A 26,187-nucleotide genomic window follows, 5' to 3' on the forward strand; every position below is an offset into this window, starting at 1 on the left:
CCTCCCACGCTGACCTGGGACCAGCTACAACCAGAGAACGGGAGGGAATAAACTACAAGGACAGTGGATAGCTGCTTCCTGAGAAGGCATGGAGAGGCCCCTTGGGTGCAGGGTGTCAGCAGCTATTTTGAAGAGATGGAGACTGTTTTTCCAGTGAGGACAGGCCAAGAGAAACCGCAGCGGGAGGGAATGGAATAGGATCACCAGAAGGACTGCCTAACCTGCCGGTGTGTCTCTGGTGTATGGTTCTGGCCGTTGTGACAGATTGGGTGGGGACAGTGCTCTCACAGAGACAACCACTGAAGAGCATTTTGTAGGCAGATTTCTGCATCCACAGAGGCCGAGGCAGAAAGTTAAAATACCACATGCTGCTAGCCTTTATGTGTTCCCTTACGCCTTTTCTAAGCCTTTCTGGGGCCAGAGAACTCTGATATGAGAATCCACACAGCCTGGCCCTTGGGCAAGCGCCCACTTTCCCACTGGGCACAATTCAGGGGCAAGACTTCACCTCGGAACGCAGTGCAGCTGAGCTGTGGCTGGAGAGCCCTTTACAGTGCTTCTGTCCTGCCACGCACAGCCAGTGCTCCCCACCTGTCACATCCTGCCCACCTCCACACAGCCTCCTGGACAGATGTCCTAGAGTCACAGAGGAGAGAGAGCCCGGCGTCTCATCGGCATTTCCCTCGTCCTCCCAGGGGCGCCTGTGGTGCAGGCTGGTGGGATGCTGCCTAATGGGGTGTGTAGCCCCTTGAGAAAGTATTGAGACCCTAATAACCCCACACCCTCAGGAGGCAGCTGGGGGTCCGCGGGGGGAGAGGGGGGATGTTGCTTATAATCAAGGAGCTATACCTGTAGGAGACCTTGTGTTTGAAAATGTTAGATTAAGCTGCTTTTTCTAAAATGTTTTAAAAACTTTTTTTTTTTTTTTTTTTTTTGCTCAGGACTATTTGCTTTCAGAGCACAAAACAGGTTACAGACAGGTGTGCGCCAGGAGTTGCAAGATTTGGCTGGATCCTCCCAGGAGGCTTGGGGGATGGGGCACAGCTTGGCTGGACCCAGGGGGGACAGGGACATTGATGTCTGACCCAAAATGATCCCTCACCTCAATGCCTTCTGCTAGGACCTATCTGGCCCTCCTGTTCTCTCCATAAATGGAAATTATGAGACCACCTAGGGGAAAGGGGACCTCCTACTCCCCCACCCCCCCGCCCCGCCGAGAACTGAGAGTGGATGCATTGGGCTGGTAAAGTGCATGGAGGAGCCGGTCTGTAGGTGCTTTCCTGGGTTTAAGGACCTGATGCCACAGACTCATCTTCTCTGGGGCCTGGGACCCACACAGCTGGGGGAAAGCCAACAGTCAGGAACGGAGAGGAAGCCGGGCTGGGGGGACTGGCTTGGATGTGTTCTCAACCATCTCTGCCAGCAGCCTGCTGGGTCCTGCCCCATCTGTACAATGAGGGGAACCCCGCTCAAGGGTGGCGGGGGCGGGGGACATTTTCCAGTTCTGACTCAAATCTGTGTAAATGCAGACGGGGCTGGACCCAGGGGGTGCAGGGGTCGGGAGGTTTCCCAGGGCCTGAGGCTTATCCTGTGGGCCAATACTGCCTCTCTCTGGAGGAGAGATGGCCTCTGTCCCAGGAGACATGGGCCCCATGCAGCACTGGGCATAGCTGGAGACAGCGACGTCCTTCTGTAGGGGTGGCAGGAGGCTGATTCCCCACAGAAGTATGGGATGAGATGGCCAGGATCTGGGCCGGGGGCAGTGTCCCGGGCCGGGGAGGTTCCCTACGCCTCTGTACAAGGATGTGGCTGCACAGATACAGCCAGAGCCACCCGCAAGCTGGGACCACCCTGGGACCAAGACCACCCCGGAGCGTAGGTCCCATCCCTGCCCGGAGCCTCAGAGCCGGCCCATCACTGGTCTTGAAGGTTGTTAGGGTCCCCGCCTCCAGCGGGAGGAGTCCACCAGGGCGGTCAGTAGGGCCGCCACACGGCCTCATCCATGCGGCCTGGAGTGCTCAGGGCCGTGGGTGAGTTGCTGTGGCTGCCGTCGGCCTCCACGCCGTCACTCTGGCCGCCCAGGCTGGGGTTCATGAGGTTGCCGGCGGCGACAGAGGCAGCGCTGCTGGTGCAAGAGGCCAGCATGCGGGTGGGCGAGCGGTCACCCCCACTGCTGCTGCCGGCCACCATGGAGAACTGGTAGGAGCCGGAGGATGTCCCGTAGTACAGGTGGTAGGGGGACGGGTTGGCCTGGAAGGGCCCGCTCTGGTTCTGCGGGGCCCCCGGGTAGGGTGGTGGGAGGTAGGTGTGGTGGAAGCGGCTGGTGGCCGGCATGCCCGCCACGCTAAGGCTGCTGATGCTTGTGCCTGAGGGCGTGGCGCTGTAGGGGAAGGCAGCTGACATGGCCCCGGGGTAATGCATCCTGGGGTCTGGGAAGCGGCTCTCCGTGAGGGCTGGCAGCGTGGGGAAGGAGCGGTCAAACTGGCGGGGGTCGGAGAATGGGTTCAGTTCCGAGGTGCCTGGAGGACAGCAAGGAAGAGGTCAGTTGCAGCTCGAGACAACCCCAGGAGGCCTTCCTGAAGAATGACCTTGGGCTGTGGTCCCCAAGGCCCATCTGAGGGACCCCTAGTTCTAGACCTGGCTCTCTTCTTCCTGCCCTAGGCAGCCCAGGGCCTCCCCTGCCAGCACTCCGAACACAGACCTGCCGGGAAGCTGGTGGGAGCGTGCCCCGGGCCAAGAGGGGCCACTGGAGCCCCGCCCTCCGCAGCAGAAGGTGGGGGGGTCTTTTCTTCTCTTTAAATCCTCCTTCCCAGCCTCGCAGAGGAGAGGCCTAGGATGTGGTGGTGGGGCTGAGGGCAGGGTCAGCTCAGGCCTCCCGGCAGCCCTGCCCAGGCAGGTTCCTGTCCCCACCGGCCCGTGTTAACAGCTGGCAAGGCCGTGCATGTGTAAAGGCTCCAATGACCACGTGAGACTGGGAGTTGGAACCCGCTTTTGAAGACAAGAAAATGGAGGCAGAGAGAGAGCAAGGCTGAGTGTCTGTGGTAGAGAAAGGACTGGTTCTCATCACAAGGCTTCTGCTGGGGACACACGTGCCTCTCCTGCTCGGGTGCAGCACGCGGAGGTTCTGTGCGCTCACACCTGGGTTGTGGGCACTGAGTTCACAGGCGCTCTGGCCTCTGCCTCACCCTGGGCCTGTGTCACTGGAGCTGACTCGTGGCCACACAGTGACTGGATGCCACCCTAACCTGCCTCGGCAGCAAAGTGAGACAGCAGTCAGACAAACGTGGGGACCCAGACCCCGACCTGGTCACAGTGTCCAGCTCAGACCCCGCCCCTGCTCCCCCAGGAATGTGGCTTCTCAATGGGCTCCAAGGCAAGGGTGTTCCATCCTCTGTCCCCAACTTTTGTCATCACAGACCCCCAAAACCTCAGCATTCAAAGGGGCTCGGGGATTGAGTCTAACACCCTTGCTGGGGAAACTGAGGCCCAGACAGGGTGAGGCACTTGCCTCAGGGTCACACAGCACATGGGACCTGGCACACAATCCTAGGGCCTCTGGTCCTGAGCCCCAACACGTACTTGAGAGGGAGCTGTCCCGTCTTTGAGGCAGCACAGGATCAAGGCTTACTGTGTGGCTTCTGGAGCCAGACAGTTATCCTGGTTTGGACACTTACTAGCTTTGTGTCCTTGGGCAAGTCACTTAACCTCTCTGCGCATCAGTTTCCCCATATAAAACATGAGACGATGACAGTTCATCAGGATTCAGTTAATACAAATCGAGTACTTAGAATGGCACTGGGCACAGAGCAGGGGTCCATGAGGCTTTGCAAGGCCACTGTGGCTGTGGTGCCTCTTACTCTGGGTACCCAGGAGAACTGGCTCATTCAGGTCCCTGCCAAGTTGAGGCCCTGGTGCGGGGCCTCCCTTCTATTCTGGCAGTGGGGGGAGGTGGATGAGCCCCCAGCAGTGGTCCAGAGGTGCCGTCTGTCCAGCCCAGCAACCCCTCTGTGTCACCCACCAAAGGATAGGGGCCGGTGCTAGCTGGGGTGGGCTCTGCCTGCCATGCCAAGGCTTGGCTAAGGACGGAGAGCTATGACCCTGAGGTGCTGTGTGACTTCGGCTGGGACTTGGAACTTCTCGGGGCTTTGGGGTCTTCCCAAGTCAGCTGGGGTATGTTTCCCTCAGCAGTGGACTCTGGCCCTGGGCGTGGATCCGAACAGAGTGATGCTCCTGGCTTAAGGTAAGAAGACGTGGGGACAGCAGTCTGGTGGTGGGGGCCTTCTGGGACATCTGGGATGCTCCCTAGTAGGTCACTTGGCTGTCCCTGCCCCTTGAGGCTGAGAGCCTCCGAGGCACCTGGCTGCCAGTTTTCATCTGGGGAGCCCCTCGCGGGGAGAGGTCCTGTTGCAGGTGCTGGGCACGTCAGCACAGCTGAGACGGACGGGGTGTAAGTGGGTGCTGGCTGCCTGATGGGAACCCCATTCTCAAGACGAAGGAAACAAATGGGGACCGCAGGATGCAACAGCAGGACTGGGCCCCTCAGAGCTCACACGGGCTGTAGGCGCTGGGCTGGGCCTCCCTGCACCTGCCACCGTCCCCTCCAGCCTCTCTCCTCAGGGCCACCACCCCTCCTCTGGGGTGATGGGGGAAGTACCTGCCCTCAGCACTCCCTCAGACCCCCCAGCAGCTCCCTCCGAGCTCCTGTACCCCCACCCCACGGCCTCGCAGCCCCAGGAAACCCGAGCTGCCCGGGGCACTGTCGAGCGGCCAATCCCAACAGTGGAAGGAAATGTTTATTTTCTTCTCCAGATTGCCCCGGCTGCTGCATGGTGGCTGAATGAGCCCTTTCAGCTGTGAGAAGCCCCCATTGTGGGCGGTGGCGGCTGGGGGCTGGGGCTGGGGTATGGGAGGTGCTGGGGTCTCTGCACTGCTTGCCAGTGACCAAGGTTGGGGGGTCAAAGCAGTTAACAGGCACCAAGGGAAGTGGTGGTGAGGTGTCCCGAGGGGGACCCCAGGAGGAAGGCTGAGGGCAGAGGGAGGGGGGCCTGTGAGAGTGACTTCCCAAGCCTGGGTCTGCCAGCAACCCCTCTTTGTCAGGGACCTCCTTCTGCCCACTTCACAGATGAGAAAACTGAGGCTGAGTTCAAGTGACTTGTCTAAGATCCCACAGCCAGTGCCTGGCAGAGCCTGAATTCCCAGCCTGGTCCAGCTGACTGCACAGTTCATGCTCCTGCCCTGTCCTGGTCATCCAAGGCCCTTTCTCTCACCCGAAGGGGATGGGCCTGAGGATGGAGAGGCCTGGCTGCCTGTGGCCCAGTGCTGTCGGGGGCTAGCGAGGGACTGGGCCAGGCCTCAGGAGGAAGCAGGCAGAGAAGCAGAAGTCAGCCACTGCCCCACACAGGCTGGGCTCCCTTCCTCCCAGCCCAGGGTGGAAGCAGCAGCTGTGCCCACCCAGCAGTGGATGGGCAGATGTGGGCTCTCCTTCCATGGGGGCTGGTGGGCAGGAAGCCACCTCCTGGATTCTGGCTCCCTCGCTGGGCCCCGATCCCCTGGCCTGGCTCTGTCCACGGCAGGGAAAGGCTGCCTCTCAGGACCAAGAACCAAAAGTCCTGAGCCCAGGCCAGAAGGGGAGGGGTCCTCTCTTCACACTGACGGCCTGCATCAAGCCCCTGGCCGCTGCACTGTGCCTGGAACAATGTCAGTGGAGAGACCCAGTCGGCCCCCACCTCAGCGTGGCACCGGAGAAGGGGGTGGGGCAGGCAGACCGGTTGGCAGCCCTGTTCCAGGCCCCTTTATCTGTCCCCTCAGAAGTACAGAAAGTTCTTGGGAGCAGGTACTGTGGAGATTGTGGACCTGGTCCCAGATGGGCTGTGTGACCTGAGGGTGGCTCTGAACCTCTTAGGCCTCTCAATTCATTCATCTGCCAAGGGGGTTCTAACCAGGCTCCGGGGCACTGAGAAAGAATGGGCACAGTCCGTGACGGCAGCCAGCCGCCTGCATCTGTCCACCCAGCCACCAAGCACCCTTGGCACCCCACTTAGCCTGAGGGCCGGCTGTGCACACAGCCTCCCATGTCCCCAGCTCACTGACTGAGAGAACAGAGGAGAGATGCAGCCGGCAGCTGTTTAGCGAGCGCCTACTATGCGCCAGGCACCTCGATACTCCAGAAGACCTGCCTGAGGCCTGGCTGCAACTGTGCTTGCTGTATCCGTCTAGGCAGTGGAGATGGAGACTCCAGCTCCGTCTTCCCGTCCACCTCAGCTCCTCCTGTTTGGGAGGACTCTCTGGGCAGGGTGGGAGACCTTTCCCAGGAATGCTACGTGCCTCTCTAGGGTTGGAATGTCACTTTACAGTGTGCAAAGTTTGTGTGAGTACAGTAATGTCATTTGAATGTCATCCCAGCCCTGGGTAGTGGCATCCGCCACCAATCCACTTTCGGATGAAAAATCGCAGGCTGTGGGGCAGGGGTGGGGAAACTGTATATGGCAGGGGCGAGTCTGTCACAGCTCCTTGGACAAGTCATGCCCCAATTTTAATAGGGGCACTATGGGGTTAACCCCATTTCCCCAGGCACAGTGAACTCCTGGTATGCAGATCCCTGGGGCCAGGCACCGGGCATGTGTCAGTAATGTCAGTAAGTGTTTGCTGAGTGAATGAATGATGGCTAGCACACAGCAAGCCCACAGGAACCGTCTGCAGGTGCCAATGAGCACCAGCAACTCCTCTACAAAACAAGGGGGTGCAGTGACTGATCTTCGGACAGGCTTTTGGTCTGGGGCAGATTGGACCACATCCAGGCCCTCCACCCCCACCTCACCCCGCTGCAGCCCCTCCCTCCGTGCCGTACCTTGGATTGGGGTCTGGGGCTGGCTGCTGAAGTGGCTTGTGGTGCTGAGTGAGCCTCGGGGGCTGGGTGTGCTCGGTGTCACCCGCATGCGCAGCCGTTCCAGGTCCCCAAAGCGGTCAGGGAACGGCTTGGTCTGGTCCTCCAGCTTCTGCCGGTGCCCTGCAGAGCACAGGGAGCCCATCAGCCGTTGCTTCCCCAGAGTCTCAGTGGAGACAGAAATGCCTCACTCTGCTGGGAAGATCTTCCTGAGGTCTGACCTTAGGCCTCTGCTGGGAGAACCCTGAGGTCACCACCGGCCTCTTTACAGAGGTTTTCAAAAGACTTTATGAACAGAGAATGGTGGTTATGTGCCACCCCACATATCTAAACCTCTGCAACACACGGCGATCTAAACCTCCACAACACACGGCGGTCTAAACCTCTGCAACACACTGTGATCTAAACCTCCACAACACACGGCAGTCTAAACCTCCGCAACACACGGCGATCTAAACCTCCACAACACACGGCGATCTAAACCTCCACAACCCACTGTGATCTAAACCTCCGCAACACACTGTGATCTAAACCTCCGCAACACACTGTGATCTAAACCTCCGCAACACACTGTGATCTAAACCTCCGCAACACACTGTGATCTAAACCTCCGCAACACACTGTGATCTAAACCTCCGCAACACACTGTGATCTAAACCTCCGCAACACACTGTGATCTAAACCTCCGCAACACACTGTGATCTAAACCTCCGCAACACACGGCGATCTAAACCTCCACAACACACTGTGATCTAAACCTCCACAACACACGGCGATCTAAACCTCCGCAACACACTGCGATCTAAACCTCCGCAACACACTGTGATCTAAACCTCCGCAACACACGGCGATCTAATCCTCTACAACACACGGTGATCTAACCTCTGCAACACACTGTAATCTAAACCTCCACAACACACGGCGATCTAAACCTCCACAACACACTGTGATCTAAACCTCCACAACACACGGCGATCTAAACCTCCACAACACACTGTGATCTAAACCTCCACAACACACGGCGATCTAAACCTCCACAACACACGGCAGTCTAAACCTCTGCAACACACTGTGATCTAAACCTCCACAACACACGGCAGTCTAAACCTCCGCAACACACTGTGATCTAAACCTCCACAACACACGGCGATCTAATCCTCTACAACACACTGTGATCTAACCCTCTGCAACACACGGCGATCTAACCCTCTGCAACACGCTGTGATCTAAACCTCTACAACACACGGCGATCTAAACCCCACAACACACTGTGATCTAAACCCCACAACACACTGTGATCTAAACCTCCACAACACACGGCGATCTAATCCTCTACAACACACGGTGATCTAAACCTCTGCAACACACGGCGATCTAACCCTCTGCAACACGCTGTGATCTAAACCTCTACAACACACGGTGATCTAAACCTCTGCAACACACGGCGATCTAAACCGCTACAACACACTGTTTGGCAGAAGAGGAAACTGAGGGCCAGGTGCAGTGGCTCGCGCCTATAATCCCAGCACTTTGGGAGACTGAGATGGGAGGATCAGTTGAACCCAGAAGTTCGAGATCAGCCTGGGCAACTATTGAGACCCCTGTCTGTACAAAAATTAAAAAAAAAAAACAAAACTTAGCCAGGTGGGGTGGCACAAGCCTGTAGTCCCAGCTACTGGGAAGACTGAGGCAGGAGGATCACTTGAGCCCAAGAGGTGGAGGCTGCAGTGAGCTGATTGTACCACTGCATTCCAGTCTGGGCAACAGAACAAGGACCCTAGAGCTAAAAAAGGAAACTGAGATAACAGACATGAGAAAGTCGTTCATGCCCCCAAGGGAGGCAGGGAGATAACCCAGGAGCACTGCCACCCTCCGCCTCCCAGCATCCCAGCCTGCCTTGCACACTGTCTCCCATGTCTACGAGAACAATGGGAAGGGGCTCTAGGATGGGACTGAAGGCTTTTCCAGCCCTAAGTCACTCTGGGATCCCCAGAACATGCCTTCTTCTCTCTGGGCCTCAGGCAGAAAAATAACTCCACCAGGATGCTGGGCAGAGGTGTAGGGAGCTTGCGTGAGGGACTAGACAGCCATCTCTGCCTGGAAGCTGGGGTCAGGGGAATGAGATGTCGCACCTGGAGAAAACTGCCAGCATTTTCCACTCCCTATCTGCCAGAGCCCACACAGGAAGCATCCCAGCCTCACATCCGAGGGCTCAGAGGTGCTGGGAGGGTCAAGGTGGCCAGGCCCCCGCCCTCCTGCAGCCTGCTGAGGCCGAGGGACACTTCTGGAGTGACATCAAGCTTGCGGGGACCTCCCCTGCCACACACACTTTTTAAATTACTAATTTTACATTTCACAAGCAACATGTGAATATTTACAAAAATAAAAGCATTACAGATAAGGTTCTTTCCACCACTCTAAGCTCCTCTCCAGAGTCCTCACTGTGACCAGTTCCTTTCCAGACATTTTTCGTCTTCCATGAATGGAAAACGCAAAGTAAGTTTCTCATGGAACTCTCTTGAACAGTCTTAGCCTGGGTGTGTCATTCTGTAACTTTTTTTTTTTTTTTGAGACGGGGTCTCGCTCTGTCGCCCAGGCTGGAGTGCAGTGGCGCAATCTCGGCTCACTGCAAGCTCCACCTCCCGGGTTCACGCCATTCTCCTGCCTCAGCCTCTCCGAGTAGCTGGGACTACAGGCGCCCGCCACCACGGCCGGCTAATTTTTTTTGTATTTTTAGTAGAGACGGGGTTTCACCGTGGTCTCGATCTCCTGACCTCGTGATCCACCCGCCTCGGCCTCCCAAAGTGCTGGGATTACAAGCGTGAGCCACTGCGCCCGGCCTGTAACTTGCTTTTTCAGTAGCACACCTTGGAGCTCAAACTCAGTTTCCTTATCTGCAAAATGGGGAGAGTAATCCAGCCCCACAGAAATGACGGAGTTCCCACAAAACCCTGGGAATCCTCCCTACTACGGAAGGGATTCAACAAGCATGGCGAGAATGACACTGCTATCCCTCCTTCCTGCTGGCCACTGGAGGCACAGTTCACTCCACAGTCCCCTCCACCCACACTTCAGTCCTTCCCAAGCTTCCCCTTTAGTTCCCTTACCTGCAACACTCCCCGGAACGTCCCTGTTCACACCCCCTAGTGGCTGCGGCTTCTCCAGGGCTGACCGGAGGAAAGGACGGCTCCCTTGGAGAACTGTGCACTCCAGGGTTCGGCTGATCAACCCTAACACGGTCACGGCCATTCTACCTCACGTGACTTGGTGGGAGGCTGCCAGGCAGGCAGGGTGGCCAGGCCCTCTTTTACAAGAGAACTGCAACTGCGGAGAGGCGAGGAAGCTTGTCGGAGGTCACACGCCAAACAGGGGGTGGGATTTTCTGGACCTGAGACCCTTTAGAAAAGAAGATGGGGGCTAGGCGTGGTGGCTACACCTGTAATCCCAGCACTTTGGGAAGCCGAGGCAGGCAGATCACCTGAGTGAAGTCAGGAGTTTGAAACCAGCCTGGCCAATATGGTGAAACCCCGTCTCTACTAAAAGTACAAAAATTAACTGGGCATGGTGGCGGGCGCCTGTGATCCCAGCTACTCGGGAGGCTGAGGCAGGAGGATCGCTTGAACCCGGGAGGTGGAGGTTGCAGTGAGCCAAGATCGCACCACTGCACTCCAGCCTAGGTGACAGAGCAAGACTCCTTCTCAAAAAAAAAAGAAAAAAAAGATGTGGAAGGGGCTAAGGGGGAGGAGAAGGTTTGCCTAAGGCCTTGGGTCTAGAATGACATGTGCATTTTCTAGATTGGCAGAGGGAGAAGAGGCAAGATGTAGGTGGGAGGTAAAACAGAACTCACTGCGCTTCCTGGGGCCTGGACAAGTGACTTCTGGGGACTCGAAAAGTGGGAAAAGACTGTCAACTACTGTAGGGCATGAGGGGACAGAGCCCGAGGCCTCGCATGGGCCTGATTTCTGATTTTCAGAATGGGAACACAATGGCTTCTGGCACTTGTAGGCCCCCAAGCTCCCTACGCATCCCTGTTGGAAGCTCAAACAGGCATCTGGGAGCGTCAGAAAGAAAGCATGGGGCCTGGGAGCCACAGGGGCTCAGCCAGTCACCAAGAACCAGGGAGCCCCACCTTCTCCTCCAGTGAGGCCCCAGACCAGGAATCCATGGGACACTTGGTGGCAGGAATAAGACCATTTGGTCTCTGCCCAGGCCCCCACTGCTGCCTCCCAGGGCCCTTGGCAACAAAGGGGAAAACATGGGCTGGGGGCGAGTTTAGCTGGAGCTAGGGCTGCAAACTCAGATGCCCATAGGGATGGGGCAAGTCACGTGAACAAGGCAAGTGGGATGGGTGGGGCCTGGGGCAGATGGGGAGGAGGTGCCTTGTAGAAGGCACCTGACTGCTACCCTGAGGAGGGCAGGCCCAGTACGGCCAGAGCTTCCAATTCCAGGCCAAGTCCTCAGCCCTAATAGGCCTTGGAGGAAATGTTGTCCTTGCTCCTGAGGCCACTGGAAATGGCAGGGAGACGTGGATGAGCCGGGGGACAAGTGAGCAGAAGAATCTTAACAGGCATGAAGCCTGCCGGGTGGACGTGGGGACCACAGACTGATCCGACAACAGCCCGAGTGCAAAGGACCTGGGTGTCTTAGCCACAAGCTTGAAGGGAGCCAATAGGGCTGGTACAAAACCTCAGGCCTTGTTACTTTCGTCACAGGAGAATAAAGTCCCCTGTTTCTGAGTCACACCATGTACAAAGAGTGTTTACAGTTACTCCTGCGGCCTGGCGGAAGAGGGCGGGGTTCACAGCCAGCCTGGGTTCGAGGACGGGTCCTGCCACTTGCACTCGGGTGGCCTCACTCAAGTCACACTCCCTTCCCCCACCCCAAGCTGCGGTGTCCCTATCACACTGTCTTTGTGGGTTGAGGTGCTGGCCTAAGGTGTGGACACTTTCCAGCCACGTGGGTCACCACCATCATGACCGTCACTTTTATCTCTGCTCATGCCCAAAGGAAGCAGAACTATCACCCCATGCTGGAGACCGGGGTGTGGGGGCCAGGATGCTAAAGTCAGGTGAGGAACACAGAGCCTGAGCAGCAAGGCAGGATTCACACCCGGATCCCCCGACTCCAAGCCCAGGGCTCTTTTCCTGACACTTTCCCTTTGTGTTCCCATTGTTTAGACGGGGCCACTGAGGCTTCACCATGAGACCGACGCTGAGCGCCTGTTCCGGGACCCAGGCTGTGGGTTGGGTAATCTGACCCCAGAACCTATGCTCCCACCATATGCTCCCTTGCCCTCCGCAGGGCAGACTTCCCAGAGGAGGGGAGTCCAACAGCACTTCGGAAATTGCTTCCTTGTTACTGTGGAACGCTGGAGCCACTGCCAGGGAGGGGCAGAGGGGAGCCAAGGCGGCCCCACGTGGCCAGGGCGCCAGAGAGTCTCAGAGCCACGGGGCCAGGGCTCTCACACTGGGAACAGACGTTCCTGTGCCTGAGGAAAGAAGATGGTCTTCAGAAAAAGCCTCTTTCATTCGGTTACCCAGAACGAGAGCCGGGTGGGGAGCTCTGGCTCTAACCCACTCCGTCACCTCGGGCCCAGTCCTGCTATGCCTCAGTTTCCCCTCTGCACAGTCTGCTCATTGAGGCCCCTTCCTTTTGAAAGTCCCTGATTTAAGGTAGCGAAGATCAGCCGCTGGTCAGAGGGGCCCCAGAAAGAAAAGAAGGCAGGGCTGCTGGCCCCAGGGCCCACCCGCTACCACTTCTTCCTGCTGCTGCTGTTCCCAGTATTTCTCGAATATTCTCTGCCCCCCAGTCTTCAGAGCCTCAGCTCAAGACAGCCTCTGCCAGCAATGCTTTCTGTCCTGTGAAGCCCAGTCCAGGGGCCCCTCCTCCAGGAAGCCCCCCTTCTCCCACAATAGAGCCCCATCACACCTCTGCAGGCTAGGACTGCCCTTTAAAGCAGTCGCCAGCAGGAGTGGAAATCATCAAAACGGCAGCAGATGCTTACTGGGCGCTTCCTCCACGGCAGCATCTAAGCAGCTGACAAGCACCGTCTTGTTTCGCCCTGCAGCATCCCCTTGAGTAATGTCTGCCACCATCCTATCATATAGGTGAAAAACCGAGGCTCTGGACAGCCAGTGAGCTCAAGGTCATGCAGAAGACACATGGCCACCTGCTCTCCCTAGAGCCTGTGTTTTCACAATCGGGACTCCACAATAGATGTTAGGGCCCCGTCCAGCCCCGGGGCCCAGAGCTGCTATCTGCAGGCCCAGGAGGATAGGACTTGAGAGAGGAAGATGAGAAGGTCTCAGTGGACCCCACCAGGGGCCCTTCCCTGATCTGAAGTTCAGGGTTGAGAGTGCAATTTCCAATCACACCCTGCTCTAGCCCACCAAGTCACTCTCTGCCTCTGGGCCACAGTGTCCACATCTGTAAAGTGGTTATCATACTGTCTAACCCCTGAGGGTGCCGATGAGCTGGAGGACAGGCCACGTGTTTTTAAAAGCAGAGGACTGAGGTGGCTGGGGAAAGCCCTGCATTGGCTCTCAGGGCCTGTCCTGGCTGCTGTCAGCCTCCAGCTGCTGGGCTCAGATCAGACAGCTCCTCCAGCACGGCCTGGATTAGTGCCTATGACCCTCACTTATGGGAGGGCAGATCCCAGCCTGCCCCTCCCAAGGGCCCAGTGGCCCCAAGCTCATACCAGGCAGCTCTCACCCACCAGTGGTCATGGTCTTGGGCAAGCCACTCTTGCCCTCTGGGCCTCAGCTGTCTTATCTGCAAAATGGGGATCACACCTCTAACCCCCGAGCGTCAGGAAAGGTTTCAAGAATTACACAGCCCACCAGGCCTTGGCCTTTGAGGAAGGTGTTCTGGGTTCCCATTCTGACTTGGCCATCTGCTCCTAGGCAAACAGCTCCTCTTTGATGCATCTGTGCAGTGGGGGTGACCAGCCTCACAGGCATATGATAAAGGCCAAAGTGGGAGCAGGAATGCTTGGCCCCAGTCAGTCTGGGGACTCACCAGGGTCACACAGTGTGGGAGCTAGAGGACCAGGGCTGGATTCTGGGTTAGCGGCTCCTTCACCACTGTCCCCAGGGAATCCTTCCCCACCACCAGCCTGGCCAGCCTGGGGTCCTACCCCTGCCAGGTACCTGGTGCTTCTGGGGGAACCAAGAGACCATCAGGGTTACCCCCCTGCCTCCATGCAGGCCCAACACAAGCCCCTGTGATAGGAGTGGCAACCATTTTAGCAGGCATCCATGATGTGCCAGAAACTGTGCAAGGTGGGCCATGCATGTTGTCTCCGAGGGTCATATCCCTCTGACAGGCTGTGACTATCACCCCCGTTTTACAGACGGAAAAGTGGAGGCACACGGTCAAGGTGACAGGGTGTGTGGCACCCTTGACATTCAAACCTGGAAAGGTCATACACTCTACAGAGCTCAGCTGCTAAGGTCATCACTTTCCAAGACCTCCATGAGAGAAGAGCTGGGTCACCTGGCCATAAGGTCCAGCTGGCGAGAGGCCAGCTCGGTGTTCAGCCTCTCGGGAAAAACAGAGTCAGGCAGGGCCACAGGAAGAGCATCGTCTGCTGGGGACAGTGTGGGCTCCAGTGACCAGGCCCTTCAACCATCTGAAGCCACTCGGCAGCCTTCTTGGCTGCCTGGTGCGGCTGTGACCCAGACACAGCAGCCACTGTCTGCCCAGCAGCAGGGTGGGGCGCCGGGCCCGAGGCCGGCTCTGCGGCCTGTCAGGAGATTTACACCCGACCCTTAACAGCCTCGCGGAATCGCAGGCGGGTGCCGGGCCTGGGGTGGTCTGCTGTGAATCGGCCCCCTGTGAGCAGATGAAAGCCGGGTCGGTGGCTGGGCAGGGAAATGGGCTGGCCAGGGGCCAGCGGGCAGGGAGGCGAGCGGTTCCCTCCCAGGGCTGCAAGTGGGGCTTCCAGCGGCCTGGGGTTGATTAGGAGAACCCGGGAGGTCTGTGGTTAACCCCTTCCCTCCTGCTGGGCAGACTCCACTAGCCCTGCCCCTAGCACAGGGGACACTCCTGGGGGTTGTGGGGATCTTGGGAGCCAGGGACCTGGAGCGGTTGCCTCTCCTCAGCCCAGGAAGAAACTGCAGAAACTCTAGGGCCTTCAAAGGCCCAACTACGGGCTTAGGGTCACTTCTCCTGCCCACGCCAAACCCTCGGCAGCCACACTCTGCTGGCTGCTCACTTCAGGCCCCTGCTCAAAGGTCACCTCTTCAGGAGGCCTCCCCGCCCCATCCCTTGTCCCATCCCTCGCACGCTCCACTCCTTCTCCCAGCTTTGTTTTTCTTCATAGGACTTCCCACTACCCGAAATGACATTAATGAATCATTTGCTTATTCATCAACGATTCATGGAGCAGCTCTGAAGGGCTCCTGCCTACATGCCCGGGGTCTAGCTATACCAGGGCCTGGCAAACAGAGAAAAGAACTCTGCCCTTGTAGAGCATAAACAATAGGGGGCCGGGCGGGGTGGCTCACGCCTGTAATCCCAGCACTTTGGGAGGCTGAGGTGGGCGGATCACTTGAGGTTGGGAGTTCGAGACCAGCCTGGCCAACATGGTGAAACCCTGTCTCTATTAAAAATACAAAAATTAGCTGGGTGTAGTGGCGTGTGCCTGTAATCCCAGCTACTCGGGAGGCTGAGACAAGAGAATCTCCTGAACCTGGGAGGCATAGGTTACTGTGAGCCAAGATCTTGCCACTACACTCCAGCCTGGGCCACAGAGCAAGACTCCATCTCAAAAAACAAAACAAAATGGGAGAAATGAATAACAAATGAAACAAACTATCGAACTAGATAGCACCTTAGAAGGTGGTAGTGGTAAGTGCTCGGGGTAACCTTAAAGCCAGGAAGGAAAAGGGGGAGAGGTGAAGAAGGCTGTGTGTGTGCCACTTGAAACAGGGGGACTGCTGAGAAGTGCAGAGGCTTTAGGGTGTAAAGGAGTTGGCCATGCATCTGGGGGTGACAGGGTAGGAGTGTTCCAGGTAGAAAAAAGAGCAGTGCAAAGGCCCCCGAGGCAGGAGTGTCCCTGGCAAGTTCAAAGACCAGCCAGGAGGCCAGGGTAGCCAGAGCAGGGTGTGGGAGGGAGGGCAGGGGGCAACGGGCACAGGCTAGGTGGGCGTGAGGGCCATTCCCCCACAGTGGTCCATGCCAGACTTGCCAGGTGTCACAGGCCCTCCTGCTGGGATCCTGGACCCAGCTCAGCAACCTGCTTCTTAACCAGCCCCCCGTGACTCTGAGGGACACCAGCACTGAGAACCTCAGAAACCAAGGCCACACAGGCAGGAAGCCACCAAGCCAGCCTTCAAACCCAGCTGGCCACCTGGCTGCAGGCCGGGCACGCTCTGCAGGGCACCAGAGGGGAACGACCCGGCCACAGAACCCACAGCCGGCCTCAGGGATCTACAGATTCCCAGTCCTTGGCTTCCAGGACCAGCCCCTACTCCCACTTCACCCCACAGCAGGCTCAGATTTCAGAGGGTCGGAGGTGGCAAAACAGGAAAAAAGCTGGGAAAGGAAGTCCAGGAGCACAAAAGGCCTGTAACAACCCATGAAGGTTCAGGGGGAACTTCCTGGGGCCAGGCCACGGTAAACTCAGTCAACCTTCACAGCGACTCCCCTAGGCAGACACCAATACCATCCATTTGACAGCTGAGCACACTGAGGCGAAAAGGCCCTTCCAAGTGGCCCTCACTTCCCGCAGCCCCCGGGTCGGAGCCCCCAGGGTGTGCTGACAGTCACCTTGGGCAAGAGGTTTTGCGTCCTGGCCTCTATCCTCTCCTGGGGCTGCCCAAGAGATCAGTTACTGGGGACTTTGCACAGGGCCTGACACAAGGGAGGGGGTTGCTCAGTGACCAGGAGCCGCCCAGCTGGTCCCTTCACTCTTATAGATGGGGACACTGAGGACCTGAAAGGCCAAGGATTTGTCCAAGGCCAAAGACAAAGGAGTGGGGCTGCAACCCAGGGTATGGAGGGGACCTGATCTCAGAGCCAGGATATGCCAGGGACAGGAGCAGGCAGGTCCTAAGGATGGGGGACCTAGTAGACTGCCCCCCGACTCCATCTCTGCTCTGTTCTGTAAATAACACCACTGATCCAGCCCCTGCCGGGGCCCAGAGAGGGAGGTCACCTGTCTCAGGTGGTGCAGCAAGCCTGGCTTCTGACGCTGTGGGTCTCCAGGCCCAGCCTCTGTCCCTCCCTCTTGTTGCCTCGTCCTGAGCCACCCCTTTACCTTCCAGCTCACCCCAGAAGGGGCCATCTCAGGTCTGGGAGACCCAGGCAGGGAAGAGCAGGCAGGGGATTCTGCTGGAATCGCCCACAGGCAGGGCCGAGTCTCCACACTCATCCAGGGGCCCCAGCAGGGCAGAGTGGGCGGCTCTGGGGTGGGCTGGGCTGAGCATGGAGGGCTCTCAGAGGTGCCAACCTCGCCCGGCCCCTTGGGATCTTCCCACCAAGCGTCAAGACCCCTGTCCCGTGCCTCCCTCTTTCTGGAGTGGCTCCTGAGTGCCGAATCCCCAACCAGAGCCCACCTGAGGCTCCTGTCCATGCTGACCCTGCCCCTGGAGACGCAGGGCAGGGGCTGCCACCTCCTTCAATGGAGACTTGATGCCTGTACCTCTATTACCAAAGCAGCCACCCAGCTGCTGCCCATGAGAGAGCTCACTGTTGACTAATGGTGGTGGTGGGAGTGCAGGAAGGGGGCTGGGTACTGAGAACGACAGAACACTGAGGACCCAGTGACTCATGGGACCCCTCTGTTCTACGGCCGTGTGCTGTCCACATGTCGCCCCTGATCTCCAGGCCCGCAGGGTGGGTGGCATCATCACACTTCAAGGAGGAGGGAGCTGAGGCCCAGAGAGGTCAGTGACTTGCCCTAGGTCACACTGCAGATGACAGCCCTGGCTGAAGTGATGGATCACCTGCCAACCCCCACTGCTAAGTGCTTTCTACAGATTAAGCCACTGTTTCCTCGCAGTAGCATCATGAGGTAGCTGCTTGTGTGAATCTCATTTTTCAGTTCAGGAAACTGAGGCACGGAGATGACTAGCCCAAGGACCCACAGCCAAGAAGGCTGGCTCGGAACCTGCTTTCTGCACCATGGTGTTCTATAGCTCACGAGGGCTTCCCAGCCATCACCACCTTGAGGCTCCTGGAGTCACTGATCTAGTTCTCAGATGACAAAACTGAGGCCACAAAGAAGACATGACTTGCCTAGGGTCACGAAGCCCAAGGCCAAGGGCATGGGCTGGTCTATGTCTGATCTCAGCAGGAGGGAACCGGCACGAGTGTGGCCGGAGCAAGTGCTGGCTGGGAGCTGACGGTGCAGGCCTAAGGATGCATGCAGGGGCTCAGGGCTGGCAGAGGTGACCCTGACAGCCCTGCAGGGAGACTCTTCTAGGGCTGCTGGACTCAGCTCCAAGCCTTTCCCAAGTGGCCAGATGCTGTGATGGGCCCAGGAATTGGATGATGGGGTGTCAGGCCCAGCTGACTCCCAAGAAGGGAGGGGCCAGCCCAGGGCTAGGCCTCCTGCCCCAGGCCTCCTGCCCCAGTCCTGCTCAGCCTAGAATCTTGCCTCTGGGAAGACTGAAGCCTGGGGCGCCTTCTTGCACCTTGCACAGCATTAGGTCCTATTGAGGTACCCAACTCCCTCAGGCCTGGATTCTCTCCTCATGGAACTTGGGTGACCCCTCTGGCTCTGCTGTCACCAAGACCCCATTCAATAGTGACTGCAAAAAGGTCTTCTAAACTGCAAAGGGTCACATGTCTGAGAAAGAGAGGGGTGGGCCAACCCTCAGTGCACCAAGCTGAAAATGCCTCGGGGAGGTGGGATGGAGCTCAGGAAGCTGGCTGGCTCTATTTCTTTCTTTCATTCATTCATTCATTCTGTGGACACAGCCTCGGCCTACCCTCCCACTTCCCCAGCCTTAATCTGACCTTCAGCAAGCAGAGAGAATTAAACAAAAATTCGCTTTGATGGACCAGAACTCCCTGCTCATAGGGTCCAGGTGCCTGGACTCTGGGTGACCTGAGCAAGTCACATGCTAAGATTCAAAGACTCAGTTTCCAAGGAAGAGGCCTGGCCTCACAGCCAGACCAGCCCCTGACTTTTGATCACTCCTGCCCTCCACGATCCCTCAGCCACCGGCAGAGAAGCTGGGGGCAGAGTAAAGCAAGCCTGACCCAACCTCCACCCAGAAACACACAAGCACCCCACAAATGCCACATCTGAAAGCTTTCTCCATCCTTTTCCTTTCCTTGACTCCCTCAGCAGTCTCCATGGACAGTCATCTCCACTCCCAGCCTCCTCGCTGGCCTCCCACAGTCTCAGGCTAAGCCCAGAGGGTTCAGGGGTTTGCCAGCAGGCACGCAGTGTGTGGGGGCACAGAGCCAAGGACCGCAACCCCCCAGGAGGGCCCCATCTGTCTGACCTAGCTGCTGTCCTTCCCGCACTGGACCCTCCTCCCCCGCGGAGAGGTTCAGGGGGCTCCGTGGCACTTACGTCTGGGCTCCCGGGGTCCGTCCACGGTCACCTTGATGGCTCGGTGGTAGGTGGCCACTTGGGTGGGGTTGGTGAACACAGTGATGGTCAGGGTGAAACTCTTCCCTGGGGAGAGTGGGGGAAAGAGGCAGGCGGTTGGCACCTGGAGCTTCCACAATACCCTGCTCTCCCACCTGTACCTACCCCTGGAAGCCCCTAACTGTCAAGAAGGGGCACTCTGTCCTCTTTGAACCTGGGCAGAAGATAGGGCTCGGGTGAAGTTCAAGCCACTGGGCTTGGCATTCAAGGCCCCTGGGGGTCTCACGCCAACTTTGTCACCGCCCTCCCCCGCCCCATGCCGTGGCCACCCTGGCTTATGTTCCCCTCTTCTTGGCCTTTCTGCTGTCTCTTCTATTCAGAAACCCACACGATTTTGTGGTGGGGAGCAGGATGGGTATATTCTATTTTCTGAAAGTAATTGGTGATCTTTGTAGAAAAATTCAAGAACATAGAAAATATAAACAAAGAAGAGAAGACCCTCCCACGGTTCCACTAGCTGGAGATAGACACCGTTACCATTCCATGTTTTCCCTTTCAGCTCTTTTTGTATGGGTTTGTATATTTACACAGTTGCAGTGGTACTAAAATACAGATTTTCATACTGTTTTTTTTTTCATTTAACATCACATCAGAAGCACTTTCCCATGTCATTAAAACTCCATAAACTTCGTTTTTAATGGCTGCAAAATATTTCAACTAAAGGAAGCCTCCTCATCTTTTATCTATCTACCTCCTTACTCTTGGATATTTACATCGTTGCTAATTTCTCACTGATGTGTGCAGCTGGAGCTGCAAAAGGACTGATTTGGGAGCTGCAGACATTTCTTCTGTAGACACAACTGTTATTTCCAGAATGTTGTTCTATTTTTAGATAGACATTTGGCTCCAAAGTCTCCATTCAAAATTCCTGAGAGGGGAAAAAACTTTTAAAATACTATTTTTTTTTTTTTTTACCATTTAAAATAAAATGAAAGTGACGTTCTGTTTATAAAAATCTTTGTCTGCATCTCTGCTTATTTCCTTAGAATAGATTCCAAGAAGCGGTGAGTGATTTCACGGCAGCAGAGGGTTGGGACATATTACGGGCGCTGATCCCTCTTGGAGTGAGATGAGTCTCCGGAGAGATTTAGTCGTCACCCTCGCGTGTGAGGCTGCGTCACACCCCAGGGATGTGTCTATCAAGATGGAAGATCTTTTACACGCTCTTGATTTTGTTCGCCTTTTTTTCTATTACTAGTGAAAATGAAACTTTTTATATGATTATTATCCATCATAATCCAACACAAATTATTGCTTCATGTTCTTTTACTTTCCTGTGAAGGTTTTAGTGCCTTTTAAAAATCGCTATATATTAAGCTTGTTAATACTTTCCATGCTGTATTTGTGGCCATCAGTTTCCCGGGGCACAGGCCTGCACATTTTGCCTTCACACGGTGGGTGGTTTTTCATTTTCACTTCTATTTCTCGTTCTTCTATCGTTTTATGTTTAGACGGGTTTCTCCGTGTAGAAAGCAGTTGATGAAGATTTACTTTCGACAGTCTTCTCTCTACTTTCTACAGTGAATTCTCTGATGTGTCTGGGATTTTGGGAGTCTGGGTAAGAGTCCTCCTCTCATCCTATTCTCTATTATGATCCACAGCCTCATGCTCTATGAGATTGGTGGCAGGGAGCGGGGGAGATTTGCGGATCCCCCAAGCCAGACTTTATCCCCCATCCCTGCCTCTTGATCCCATGTACAGGCCTGGGAACTCCCTGTGGGTAGGGGCCAATGGTCTTGCACTGTCACCTGTACCCCAGGACTGGCACAGGTTGGTCACGGAGGGAGGCTGCCCAAGTGCATCCCTCTGGTGTCCCCCTGACAAGCCTCCAAGGTGAGCACCTAAGTTTCAACAGCCCCATGTTGCAGGTGGGAGATGAAGCTCAGGGTGGAGACCAGTATCTCACAGTTCTCTTTGCATGGCCGGGTACTTGTCGGTCAACTGATCAAGTGAAAATTCTAGCCCCAGAGGCAGGAGAATCCAGAACAAAATTAAACCAGCCAGGCTGCCAGGAGCCATGCCACAGGACCCAAGGCCCTCTGAGACACCAGGGGGAATTTAAAGCTCAAGACCCACTGAGGTGTGACTCCAGCTGGGAAATGAGGGGCTTCCTAGAAGCCTTTTCCTGAGCCAGCCGGCTGAGGCAGCGATAGAAATTCTGACTGCACTTGCCCCCGGAGCCCCAGGTCAGAACTGACCTGGTCTCCCACTCTCAGATCACAGGGGCCACTTTGCATGATTTCTGGAAGCAGAAAGTGCAGATGGTCTAGGGAAGTGCCAGGCAGATGCCTCGGGCTCCCTGCCCAACCCCTCCTACTGCCTTTCATCACTCTGAGGTCATTTCTCTCCTGGAACTCTTCCTCCTCCAACCAGCCCAGCACTCTCCTGGGGTGCCTGAGCCTCTGACCCTGCCAGCATTGTCCAGCACCTTCTTGGTTATGACGGGGAGTTTAGGCAGACAGCCCAGAGCCCTAGGGGCCAGACTGCAGACACGGAGGACTAATGGGCTCCAGTGCCCTGCCACAGGGCCCCGGGCCCACAGCAGCATTTGAAAGGTTACTAAAACACTCCTTCAGGTCACCCACCTTCTCAGTCAGGCCTTCCCTGGTCACTTTATCTGAAGTAGGCATTTTTAATTTTAATTAATTTTTTTGAGACAAGGTCTTGATCTGTCACCCAGGTTGGAGTGCAGTGGCATTATCACAGCTCACTGCAGCCTGGACCTCCCGGGCTCAAGTGATCCTCCTGTCTCAGCCTCCTGAGTAGCTGGGACAACAGGTAAGTGCCACCATGCCCGGCTATTTTATTTTTTAATTTTTATTTTCCTTCCTTCCTTCCTTCCTTCCTTCCTTCCTTTCCTTTCCTTTCCTTTCCTTTCCTTCCCTCCCTTCCTCCCTCCCCCTTTCTCTCTGTCTCTCTCTCTCTCTCTTTCTTTGTTTCTTTTTTCAAGCTTTTACTATGTGCCCAGGCTGGTCTTGAACTCCTGGGCTCAAGTGATCCTCCCGCCTTGGCCTCCCAAAGTGTTGGGATTACAGGCGTAAGCCACTATGCGTGGAAGGCATTTTTAACTTGGCTCCGTAGAATTGAACGAGCCTGAGAACTAGGATAGGAAAAAATTACAACTGTATTGTCCCTAACCTCTAACTGAAATTTAGCATCACTCTCAAGTACGAGTGTAGGCAACAAACCACAGAGGTATTATCAGCCGTACCTGTGACCTTGTCACCAACAGACGTCACAGATACTTACATATCACATTACAGTTGCTGCAGATTGCTCTAAATATCTTTTATGCTCGTCACAACTTCAAAACCATGGTCGTCATTAGACCCAATGCTAGATCTTATTTAATACATTGAATAAAGCAGCACATTTACCAGAATTTTTAAAGTATTCTGCTATGTTTTCATAGAATTGGTTTCCATTGTAATACTTTGTATTTGATTTTATACCTTAAAAATATCATTATTCTGAGAAAGATGTGCTGGCTTCACCAGATATCAGAGGGGCCCACAGGGCAAAAAAAAAAAAAAAAAAAAAAAAAGCGCTAAGCAGCTCAACCTGAAGTATCACAGGCCCTCCCACTCCCCTTCTCTATTCCCTGCACCTGCTGGAATTTTCTCACAATGCGTATGCTTTTAATAATCCATCTACACATTTTGTCTCCTTCTACTAGATTATAACCTCCCCAGGGGCCCGGGTTTTTGCCTTGTTCACGTGGTGTCTCCAGCCCCTAGGGTGGCATCCGGCACATAGGAGGTGCTCAACATCTGTTCAATAAATTAAGGGCAGAGATAATGGCTCCCATTTTGCACACAGGTACTAACATCCCGCTCCTGAGGTGAGAAGCTCCCACCCATACCAGGTAGCAAACCACATGCCACCCCCGAGGTCACCAGCACTCCTCCACTGCTTCCACCAGCTTCCGAGCCTGTCACCACCCCTCCCAGGTACAAAGGAGAGGAGTGTGGGGCCTGAGAGGAGGAGTGAGAGGGAGGGGCAGGCGTACGGGACCTCGGGAGACAGGGAGCCTGGGGAGCAGGGGTGGGAGAAAGCTGTCTCCCTCAGTGCCCCTCAGCTCCCCCGGCCCTGCCCAGCTCTCTCTCTGCCTGGCAGCGGCAAACCCATCCATCCCTCTCTCTCAGCCTCTAGCTATAACTCCGTGCAGGAGCCCCGGGCAAACGTGCAATCCATCAGGAGCCCAGGAACTGGTTCTCTGAGGGCTGGCCCTGGTTGCAGGGGAGAAGTCTCAGTCTGGGAAATGCATTTCCTTCAGGGCTCCAGAAACTCCTCCAGGACCCATCATCAACCAGCCGGGGTGGCAGCGGGGCCTCAGGCAAGTCCTTGAGCCTCTCTGCCTGGGTTCCTATGTGTATAAGGTCCCTGCCCCACCCACAGGAGCTGCATGGGCGGGGGAGGGGACCTGTCTCAGTCTCAGGGGATCTCGGGGTTTTCTCAACTTCAGCCAAGAAGCCATCCATCTCTCCCCCAACCAGCGGTTCCCCTCAGCCTGCACCGGCACACTGCACCCTGAATCTCTGTCGACACACGGTTGCTTTTTAACCAGTCTATCACAGCTCAAGAGCTCATGCGCTTTTCAGTTTCACTTAGGCCAGTGGCCACCTGCTAGAGGGGCATTTTTGGGATGCGTGGTGGCGTGTGGTCAACACAGTGCTGGGGTGGCACTGCCAGCATTAGGGGTGGGGTGTGTGTATGTGGTGGGGGACGCCAGCACCCAACACTGCCCAGGGTGGTGAAGATTCATTCTTCCTGGGGGGGAAAAACTTGCTTATAAAAGTTCTCTGGCTGGTAACGGTGGCTCATGCCTGTAATCCCAACGCTTTGAGAGGCTGAGGCGGGAGGATCGCTTGAGTCCAGGAGTTCAGGACCAGCCTGGGCAACACGGCGAACAACACCCCCATCTCTACAACAAATAATTTTAAAAACTCAGCTGAGCACGGTGGCGCATGCCTATAGTCCCAGCTATTGAGGTGGGAGGACTGCTTGAGACCAGGAGGTTGAGGCTGCAGTGATCGCACCACTGCACCCTAGCCTGGGCGACAGAGCGAGACCTTGTCCCAAAAAAAAGTAAAAGAAAAAAAAATCTTCTGAGTCATGAACCTAACTCAGTTTTACATAAAACAAGGGATTTTTTTTTCGTACTTTTAATATCTACTGAATTTTCCAGAAGGAAAGACAGTTCTTTTTTTTTTTTTAATTTTGTTCAGCGCTTTGCCAAGAGTTGTTGACAACTTCAGAAAGTCATGGTATTGGCAGCAAGGCCAGGTTCAGATTGAGCCCTGCCGCCCTGCCTGTTCCCTCTGCTGTGGACTTCTGCGTAGAAGGCATTCGTCCACCTCATGGAGTCCTGTGGCCCCAACGTTTACATATTCAAATCAGTGTTTTATTATAAATTACTTTCCCTTTTTTTCTCCATCACAGCTATGGAATAACATAGTTTGCAACTGCATGTCAATAGGTAGGTTACGTTATTTACACATTTCAATGTAGAATAGTAAGGCTTGATACAAAATATATATTGTAAGAAAGCCTCCTGGTGTCTGGCAGGGCAGGGACCTCAGCCCTAATCACTGCAGGAGACAGCAATGACCTGGTTTTCTTCCCTTCCTTTTCTTGGTTCACACCTTCAGCCCTATTGTAAGAGCTCTGCGGTGTTACTGGGTGCATGTCTTTCATGGAAAGCCATCTTCCTGGAACTCAGACAGAATGTAGAACTAAAAATTGAGGAAACAAGCAGAGGTTTCCATCAGACTTCTTAGTTCTGGCAGAAGTCAGAGGACCAGGCAAGGGTTCTGGGTCCCAACCCCCGACCTTAACTCCCAAAGTGTCCCATATCCTAAAGTGGCCCAGACTGTCACTGTCAACCACTGACTGTTCTCTCAGGTGGGAATTTCCCAGTCAGCAGGATGGGCACCGCAGATGTGTGTCTGCATGCCAGCGGACCCGGCACCCTCCTTCCTCCCTGCCAACCGCCTCCACCTCTCCCACTCAGCAGTTCACACCTTCTGGGTTTCCCCCACCCCCGCCCAAACCACACAGTAATCAGAGAATCAGTGGCTGTCACCGCTCAAAGGGACCTCAAAGTCCTCCTCCAGTCCCAAGCATTTGAAGTAACAAAATCTCTAACATGTATCCAGCTCTCAATATGCGCCAGCTGATACACTTGTATCAATTGCCCTAACCTTCCCCAAATCTCATGAGATAGGTACCATTATCATCCCCATCTCACAGATGAGGAAACTGAGGCACAGAGTGGTTAAGTCATTTGCCCAATGTCTTCCAGCAAGTCATTAGCAGAGCTGGGACTCAAACGCAGGGTGGCTGATACTAGAATGCAGGTTCTCAAAGACCTCCAACCTCTGAAGGCTGAACGCCTTAGCCACAGTTCCTCAGACATCGGAACTCCTCCTCAGATCACTTCCTGCCTCCCAGGACCACTGAGACTGGTTATGGATCACTGAGAGGAGACAGATGACAGAACGGCTTATAAACTCAGCCTCTCGCATCTCCCAGAGCCATAATCCCAGCCTCGGCCATTCCTGCTACAAGGGCAAGCTCCTAACCAACGCTTTGGAAACCCATTTCCCTCCCTGCAGGCCTGGGGACGGGGGCTCAAGGTCTGTGGGCATGAAAACCCCTAAAAAAAAAATCATCCTCAGTGTGCAGAACGGCCAGA

The 26,187-nt window shown here is 55.6% G+C and overlaps 1 protein-coding gene across 1 annotated transcript in view; it reads right to left on the bottom strand.

Annotated features, from left to right (window-relative positions):
• Positions 1-927: 927 nt before the first annotated feature.
• The window catches only part of RUNX3 (RUNX family transcription factor 3), a 64,842-nt gene continuing 39,582 nt past the window's right edge, over positions 928-26,187 (bottom strand). The window contains exons 5-7 of the mRNA XM_030805739.1: positions 19,413-19,517; positions 6,848-7,006; positions 928-2,519 (exon numbers count right to left, since the gene is read on the bottom strand). Of these exons, the coding sequence (XP_030661599.1) occupies positions 1,975-2,519; positions 6,848-7,006; positions 19,413-19,517 (809 nt within the window). The 3' untranslated portion in view covers positions 928-1,974. The remainder of the gene's footprint in view (positions 2,520-6,847; positions 7,007-19,412; positions 19,518-26,187) is intronic.

This window comes from Nomascus leucogenys, chromosome 24, assembly GCF_006542625.1.
Source record: "Nomascus leucogenys isolate Asia chromosome 24, Asia_NLE_v1, whole genome shotgun sequence".
In the NCBI taxonomy this organism is placed as follows: Eukaryota; Metazoa; Chordata; class Mammalia; order Primates; family Hylobatidae; genus Nomascus; species Nomascus leucogenys.